Source organism: Bubalus kerabau, chromosome 3, assembly GCF_029407905.1.
Source record: "Bubalus kerabau isolate K-KA32 ecotype Philippines breed swamp buffalo chromosome 3, PCC_UOA_SB_1v2, whole genome shotgun sequence".
In the NCBI taxonomy this organism is placed as follows: Eukaryota; Metazoa; Chordata; class Mammalia; order Artiodactyla; family Bovidae; genus Bubalus; species Bubalus kerabau.
In genome coordinates this window covers 78294244-78303454 of record NC_073626.1, presented here as the reverse complement: position 1 = coordinate 78303454, position 9211 = coordinate 78294244, and the positions used below count along the sequence as shown (strand labels likewise).

The following is a 9211-nucleotide window of genomic DNA, read 5'->3' as shown; positions in this document are numbered from 1 at the left end:
TAAGCAAAAATTAATATATTTGAACATATGAAAATGTTAATCAAAATAGTATAAAGACAAGCCACAAATTGAGAAAAGATTCTGCAATACCACTCATAAAGGAGTAGTATTCAGAATATATAAAGAACTCCCTGTAAATGCTTAAGAAAAACGGACAAAAGATTTGAACACATAATTCACCCACCAGAGATGAAATCCAAATAGTCAATAACCTTGGAGGCATTTTCCCATGCTATCAGTCAGAAAGTAAATTAGTAAAGTCTTTTCTGAAGAACAATGTGATAATATATATGAACAGATGAAAGGTGTTCAGCCTCATCTGATGTAAGGAAAATGCTAATTAAAACCACAAGATAACATTATACACTCAACAGATTAGTAAAAATTAAAGTGTCGATACATTCTTGATGGAATAAAAATCAGTACGAACATCTCTGGGAAATAGTTTGGCATGATCTAGCTAAGTTGACTGTAATAAACCCTGTATCTCTGGGTCTCTGCTCTTAGGTATATTTCCTTTTAAAAATGCATGCAGAAGTTGCTTTTTAGTCACTAAGTCATATCTGACTTTGTGCAACCCCATGGACTATATTCCACCACGCTCCTCTGTCCATGGGATGTCCCAGGCAAGAATACTGTAGTGGGTTGCCATTTCCTTCTCCAGGGGATCTTCCCGACCCAGAGATCCAACCCAGGTCTCCCGCCTGGCAGGCTGATTCTTTACCACTGAGCCAGCTGGGAAAACTTTCAAAATGCATACTCCAAATCTGGAAAAAAAACAAACAACTCTAAAACACACATACAAAATATCCAGAGCAGCACCATTTGTAATATCCCCAAATCAGAAACAACCCAGATGCAGATGTTCAGAGTAAAACAGCAAAATAAATTATTATATTCAAACAATGGAATAAGCAAACTATAGCTTATACAGCAAATTACAGGGATGAATCTTATACTGTTTAGAAAAGGGAACAAGTCTTGAAAGTGTACAGTATAATTTGATTCACAAAAATTTCAAAAATAGGAACTAAAAAGTGTGTTTAAGAATGTATATGTGGGTGGTAAAACTATAAAGAAATGCGAAGAAATGAAGAGCCAGGATGGTGCTAAAGAGGACAACGGGAGATGTGATGGAAGGATCCTCTGAGGGAACTTCTGAGGTGTCAGAAACATTCTTTCTTGACCCAGGTAGTTACATAGGTGTTTATGACCATCTCCTTAAAAAACATCTATGTGTATGTATCTGTGTATACATACACATAAAGATGTTTTCATAGACTCTCTGCATACTCTACAATCATAAAAAGATCCACAAACGGTCAGTAAATGCAAAAAGACATTTGACCTCACTAGTAATTAGTAAAATGAAAACTAAAACAGCATTGATTACCTATCACGATTTGCCTAAAATAGATTGACAATATCCCTTTTTGCTGAAGCTGCAAAGAAATACGAGTTCTTATGCTGTCAGAAGGAAAGTAAATTTGTAAAGCCTTTTTAAAGCAATGTGACAACATATATAAAAATGTAAAACCCATATATCTCATGAAGTACCAATTCCAATTTTAAATATCCATCCGAAGGAAATGCTAGCACACGTACAGAATATGTATAGAAAGGTGTTTCCTGTTCACTGCAGCTCTGCTTGCAATAGTTAAAAAATGCGTAAGTGTCAATAAGGGGAAATTTATGAAAAGTATCATAACCCATATACTGGAATACTATGCAGCTATTAAAAATTAAGATAAATCTTTATGAACTGACATGCAAAGATCTCAAAAGTGAACAAGTGAACAAAAACAAGTCACAGAACACATACACAGCATAATTCTATTTAAAAATATAAAAATGTATATGAATTTATATATATATATATGTATGAAAACAGACTAAAATTTTATACTCTAACTTGTGAGCAGTGATTACCTTTGGGGCAGGGAGAGGAAGGGAGAATTAGGGTAAAGAGGGTACTTTTACATCTTACGCTATATTTCTGAATTTTTGTAAGAACACATCCACAGACTACTTGTTCATTTTTAAGAGGTGGTAATAGCAAAACAAGTGTGTTGCTATTTATTCCATTCCAATGAGAACAACTGAATACATTTGGAAATAACTTGCTTTCAAAGCTAATTCTTTTGTTCCTGGAAGGCCTCAAGAGAGCCTATCGTGTGTTACAGGGCTGTCAGCCATCAACTGATGAACCATGTGTAGGATATTAAGTGACTTGGTTCATCTCCAGGCTCACCCCTTGAAAATATTTGCATACATTCTCCTATCCCAGCTCATTGGCAACGACAATAATGTTTTCCCAAAGCACTTTGCTAAAGTAAATAAATTCTGATGCTACACATCAAATCACAAAGAGCAAAGTGTAGATGTGGTTGTCAAGATGTATGTTTAGGTCTAAATTAGCAATCACACCCTTGGTGAGTGACTTTTGGAATAAGCAGTTTGTATTTAGATTCATAAGGAAGACGCTAGAGCCCACTAAATCTTCTTCTCCACTTACTCCACCATAGCCCTTTCCAAGCCAAATGATTTCCTATAAAAGTGGGAAAGAGGGAAGCCTGATCACTAGTCATTGGCAACTGGTAGTGAGTCAAAATCAAAAGCACTATCAGTACATTTATGAAGGAAAATCCAACTCCATGCATACATTTTGGTGTGCATTTTATTTTTGATTGGAATCATATCCATACGAATGAAAATTGCCGAAGTATTCTTTACTCTTTTGAAAGCTAGGCCCTTGCCTTGCTGTGTCAGAGGAAGGCAAAAACTAAGCCGGTAATGCTGGAGACGTCCCTGCTGTATGCACACTGACAGGAGAGGTGCTGCCTAGGAAATGCCTTTTGGTTGATGGACAGAGGAGAATCTATACACACGTGAAATACAAATGGAAACATCAGCACACGCAGTTCGTTAGCCTGGTCCTCCGGCATCCACTGGCCTGCATCTGTTGCAAAGGGTCTCTTATTCCACGGTGTCAGCACTTGGTCTCGTTATGCCTCTTATCAGCAAATACCTTTCTACTCCAGAACGGAAAACAAGCTAGGAATTAATTACATCCAATATTGATGCATTATTTCCATAAGTCACCAATAAAAGAATGAATTTAATTTTAATACATTTATTTTCGTGTGATTCTTAATAAAACACTTTCAAAACATTCTGTACATTTCAAGCCACTCAGAACTGCATTACATTCTATAAATGAGATTTTGTTGGGAGGAGGTGCCAAGATGTCTCTGTACAAAGATGTACAATATGTACAGTCGCTGTAAGCGCAAGCTGTGCAAAGCAGTCTAGAACACTAATTCATGCCAAGGCTTAGAAAACATTTCCACACATAAAACTAAAGCTTCAAACTGCATTGTAATTTTTTTTTTCCTGGGCAAATGATTAGTTTATAAACAAATATATGTATATGTCATATAGAAAGAATAATTTGATTCTTCAGCTCAGTCAGCACCATGCAGCTGACTGGATACATTACAAGGCTGCTCTCCTAGGCTTCTCTTTCTAGGGCGCCATTTCGCCACACTGAATGGTTGTCTTATCACTGAGCTGCCACCGCCACCTTTGGCTGAACCACAGCTACACCAGGAGGTTTAAATTTGGGGAGATAAAGGCCAAACTTGTTCTCAATGCCAGCAAAAGTGGCGGTGGCGAGTCTGTATCCACCGATGTGATCAGGATTGGCAGGAGGAAGGTCTGCGATGCGTGACTTAGGCGTTGGTTCTGAGCCAGAGGGTTTGCTGTTGATAGGAAAAGTCAATGGTCAGTGTGTTCAAGATTGAGGAACAGCAGACACACGGCACTGAGGAGCAACTATACTCCAAAAAAACAAACCAAAAAAATGAAAAAGATGACACCCCACTGAACACTTTCAGTCTGACCCATGTGTCACCAAGAAGAGTGTCCAATTATTTCCTTGTCGATTACGCTGCACTAGTCATGATTTATAGCTGCACTGAAAGCAACACATCCACATATTTGATTTAGGAGAGAAATTTCACACACATAAGTAGATCCACAGAAAGAGAGACTGGAAAGAAATACACTCATATATTACCACTCTGGGAAGTAGGATTATGAATGATTTTTCTATTTCCCCAATTTTTTACACTAAGTGTAAATTAACTGCAGAAAATTTACATTTTCTTTTATTTTGACATAATTTTAAAAGCTAACTTTTAAAGTAATAAGCTCATGAAGGTTATTACTAAAATTATTTAAAGAGAAGTAAATATAATTCTTACTTTTTTCAGAATGCAAAAGTATTGAAAAGCCTGAAACTCTGAGATTGTCCTTACTTTCTTTGTATAAGTCCCTCAACTTCTTGGTTCAACAGCTAACTCCCTACCTGGCTTATGAGCAGGAGAAGAATTCATAGGTTTATGCAGTTAAGACTCAGATACAGAATTTGATCTTCTGCTGAAAAGCTGGTAATTGCTTGCTTTGGGTACAACCTTCCCCTCCCAGCAAATTCAAGTGATTCCTCTTGTCCATGGTGAAAGCTTCAAGTACTAACCATCAAAAGGCCCAATTTATGGCCTAAATCTCACCAGTGATTATGTTTATGGGCATAACCTTTCTTTGAACCTTTTTTTTTTTTTTGCAGAGAATTAGTTCTAAGAACTTCTAAATCTATCTAATAATAAATTATGGTGAATAATGAAATCATGAGGGTGTGAAAGGGCTTGACTGAGTTTTCAAAAGTGTAACTAACACAAATTTATATTACTTCTCATGAAGCTCAGTATCTGCTTACACTACAAAGGCAACTATTCATATTACATTTTAATTTGCTTCCTCTCTAAACTTTCCCCAAGCAGTTGCTTAATGCTGTGTATGGGGTCACCCTGTCCAAGTCTTCCTCCTCTAACAGTGAAGAGTCTTAGGCCCATGGTTTGTTTTAAACGTATTGCTCCTGCAGGGTCCTCTGTCCTGTCGGTTGCTATCCCAAAAATGCCTTTACAGGCTGAACAAACACGTGTCTGGGGTTTTGGTGCTTTCTTTATAAGGGAGTTTGCAAAGTTGCACTTACAGGCCTCCAAAATCAATGTAAAACCACCGCTGGAGAAGTTCGTAGGTGACCAAAGTAACACCAAACTGGGGAGAGGATCGAAACACTCGAGCTAAAAGAGAGAGAAAGGGGGAGGGGGGCAGTTAACAGCAGGATGGCCACAGCAAAGACCACAGGTGAGTAATGGGAGCAGGACCCCAGTGCCAACCAGCCTTTCCGCACGGCTCCAGCCCTACCTGCAGTTCCTTTCCAAAATGCTGAGGGCCCTTCTTCCCGGAGTATCTTCCTGAAACAGTCGATGACACCACTGTATGTCGTCTGGCCAGCGCGGGCAGCCACCTGCAGTCTCGTCTTGATGACATCAGCAGGGGTCACCAGCGAAGCAGCGGGCACACCTTCCAGGAGAAAGGCACATTTAATTCATCCCAAATACCTTACAGAGGATAGACAGACTGCTAACAACCAACAGTACAATTAGCAACTGTAACTGCTTTAACTCAATGCTTCTTAGATAGATACCTTGGGCACTAATGGAAAAAGGATATATAATCCCACTAGCTGCTTCAGTGGAGTCGGGGCAAAGCTCTTATTCGTTCTGAATTAGGAAAATCACTCTATGTTGCATGATCCCAAAGAACAGTGAGAGGAATAAATGAAGCAATATTACTAGGACAACTCCCAGTGTTCCCCTTTGGGTTTCTATTATTACCTCTTTCCTTTTCTTAAATAAGACAGTATTTTCATGTATAATAAAGAATGAGGATAATGTCAATTTAACGAGCTGCTAAATATATCTGATAGCAAACTGTAGTGTTTTGGTTTTTTTTTGCTGATTCCTGTCACCTTACTGTATGAGGTGAATATCAATACTCATATCCATTCACCCTTTGAGGGGCTAACTTGAGAGTTGACTGTGACTCCTTTCAGACATGCTTACATGACAGAAGTCATTACAACTGAAGCAGAGGAGGCCAGGCAACCAGTTAGGGAACAGTAGGGGAACTGATCATCAAAAGGCCTTGTCAGCCGCTTCCTGTGCCCCAGCTCCCTGGGGCCACGCTGAGATTCATCAGCGGCAGGACACTCAAGAAGGATTTCACAACCACACCTTTCACTTATAAAACAAAACAGGGAACAAAGGAGCAAGATAATCTTCCTCAGGGGGAAGAAATTCAATTTGGCCTGAATTTCACTGAATCATCACCAGGCATATGGAGCTGGCCACTCGGGGTAGGTAGTTGGGGCGGGCGGCGGGGAGTGTGCTCTGTTAGAGACAATGCAAATATCCTCCTGCCAAGCCCTATACCTTATTCACATGAAACTACGTAAATTGCTGCCTTTGGAATGTTCTGAATCCTGAATGTTCTTAGTGCCTGCCAGCAAAGCTTTACAGGTAAAAATTAGAAAAATTCATTTCTAATTCTGAAAACTGACATCAAATGTCTGTGGGCAAGAAGCTGGTGCTGACAGCTCCCTGACAATGTTTACTTGGCCCCATCAGCCACTGGCGAAATGCCTGTCCATGATTAGAGTGTTCTTTGCTGCTGTCTGGATAGCAGAGAGCAAAGATGAGGAAAGATGTGCTGGCCCTCACTTCAACTGGGGAGGCTCTGGTGCATACCTGAAAGGAGCTGGATGAACACTCAGTGCCAAGGCTGAGCGGGTAGCTTTACTGGCTTTTGAATTATAACTGCAAGTGACCGCCCCAAATAAGGGCTCAAGGCTCCCTGGGAGAGTTTCTTACTCATCACGAGTCATTCCCTGTCATCATGGATGAGAAGAATAACAAGTCCACCCAGCACCCCTGGAACCCAGGGTTCCTGCTACATACCACACCCCCAGGGGTACCCAGGCTGTCCTGCTTTGCTGAGCCCATAGACCAGAGGAGAAGGCACGTAATGCAGGAGCCTGGGTGGTCAGAGCCACCTGGGCAGCCAGGGACAGCACTGGGCTTGCGTTCATTCACCTCGCCTGTCTCTCTCCCTAAGCAGCGGTGATGGCAAGTAAACACATGCCCTTTCCTTCTTCTGCCAAGTCTGGGGATTGCTGCAGCGAAGGACAACCTGGTCCTGCCCTTCTATCTGGAATCAGCTCCCTCTCAACACAAGAGAAAGGCTGGAGCATGGGATTGAGAGGAAGCTTCTTAGCACCGTCTTGCATTTGAAACCCCTGCCTCCAAGGGGCTCCGGGCACAGGAGAGAGGGCAGAACTTATGTAAACAACCATTAATAAAAGACAAAGCATGTTAAGAGCCAAGAAGAGATGCCACCGCGGGGTGGTGCTGCTGAGGAAGTATGACTTTGTTTGGTCTGATGAGGATGATGGTAGAAGGAACATGGACAGTTTCAAACTCAAGTTGGAGCCAAATCATGTTGATTCTACTATACAGAATAAGAAAGTGAGGGGATACTAGACCTGTGCATCAGGATGAGGTGCAACAAAGCAACTGATGTGATGAAGAACTTTTCTACGTTAATGCTCAGCTTGACTGCACCCAAGGTTTCAGGGGCAGAGGAGGCTAAGAAACACAGTAACTGATGAAAGCCCAATTGCGATGGGCAGAGCTAATTTGGCTGCAAGTTCCTAAGCTGCATTAAGCTGTTTATCCACATTATGCAAATGTAATTAACGCTCATCAGAATTATAGCGCACCCCACAAAGGAGAAAAAGCGATCGTATTTAAACTAAGTCACATACAAACAATAACCTTTCCAGAAATAAAGAAGAGGAGCACAGAGATTCTGTACTTAGAGAATGGGGGTGGGCTGGGTAGGGACTCTTTGGGCTTAAAAAAAAAAAAAAAAATAGTTACCTGCCATGGCTCCAGCTGCAAGGAGATTTATACCTCCCACGTGTCCGTTTTCATCAGCCAGAAGTAGTTTGCAGTGAGCATAAACAGGAAAATAAATTGCAGAGAAGGGAATGTCTCGGAGGAAACACGCTTTGGCACCCTGTCACAGAGTGAGGAAATAGTGCAAAACAGTTGTATAAACAAGGTGTGAATGACCACGAGGGATCCAGGCTGACAAGCCTGAGATGTCCCTCAGATAGCATTGAGACTGACATGGGAGAGAGACAGGATAACAAGTCAGGCACCGGGAACTCGAGACGGGGCTCAAAGTGTGAGAAAGTCTGGTGGATCTGGGAGTCCTAGAGTCAGTTAACGATGGTATTCTGACAACTAAGAATTTTCTGGCATTTCCAGTATGGATTCAGATTTTAAGGTTAATAAAAATTCAATGTTCAGACCTCTAGGCTGCTTGTTCTGGTTCACCTAGGTGAGTGCCAGGGGATGGGGTGTGGCTGGGAACAGACTTGTTTGATAGCTTGATTTCAAAGCAACCAACAAAGGCAGCTCCTCAAACTAACAAATTACCAACTCAATCCACCCAGCTTAGAGCCCCTGAAGCACCAGGTAAGAAGCTATGGGTAGGAGCCATGGATAAGGAAGGGAAGCTTCCTCGGTGGCTCAGATGGTAAAGAATCTGCCCCCAATGCAGGAGACTTGGGTTTGATCCCTGGGCCGGGAAGATGCCCTGGAGAAGGGAATGGCTACCCACTCCAGTATTCTTGCCTGAAGAATCCCATGGACAGAAGTCCATGGGGTCTCAAGGAGTCAGATACAACTGAACGACTAAAACATTTTAGGGAAGGGGAAAAAGAAACCACCAAACTTCCCTCCTCACTTCCCATGTCCTAAATGGCAGAGGACAGGGAAACCCAGACAAAATATTTTAACAGGAAATTTCCCTGAGAGTAGAAATCCAGTCAGACAGCTTGTCTTGGTGACCGACACTGCCCCTTCCTCAGTCCACGCTAGCCTACTGCTCAGGCTTTAGCCGGCCAGGGAAACACTCCATCTTTGGTACTTGTTTTTCGGATGGCTCTGTTTTTAAAAGACAAACTCAAACATTAAAGAAAAAAAAAAAATTCCTGGGACTCTCTGAGAGATGCTACAGAGAGAAATAATTTTAATAAAGTCAGTTTTCAAAGGGAATTCTAAAAAGGATGGCAGTTGGGGGTAGAAGGGAAAGTATGTACAAAATTCTCAGGACAGGCTTCGTTGGTTTACTGGACTCCTAAGAGCTTTGTAGCTGTGATTCTAATCGAGAGAATTTCTAATTTCCAATTTGCAGCTACAGAAGCCAATTTACACATTTCTACAGTGATGGATCTATA

The 9211-nt window shown here is 41.3% G+C and overlaps 1 protein-coding gene across 3 annotated transcripts in view; it reads right to left on the bottom strand.

The window, feature by feature from the left end:
• Positions 1 to 9211, bottom strand: part of SLC25A12 (solute carrier family 25 member 12) — a 101189-nt gene continuing 91978 nt past the window's right edge. For all 3 annotated transcript variants that reach the window (XM_055572232.1, XM_055572231.1, XM_055572233.1), the window contains 4 exons: positions 7845 to 7983; positions 5269 to 5427; positions 5054 to 5144; positions 1 to 3761 (listed from right to left, as the gene is read on the bottom strand). In XM_055572232.1, coding sequence (XP_055428207.1) covers positions 3563 to 3761; positions 5054 to 5144; positions 5269 to 5427; positions 7845 to 7983 — 588 coding nt within the window. In that variant the 3' untranslated portion in view covers positions 1 to 3562. The remainder of the gene's footprint in view (positions 3762 to 5053; positions 5145 to 5268; positions 5428 to 7844; positions 7984 to 9211) is intronic.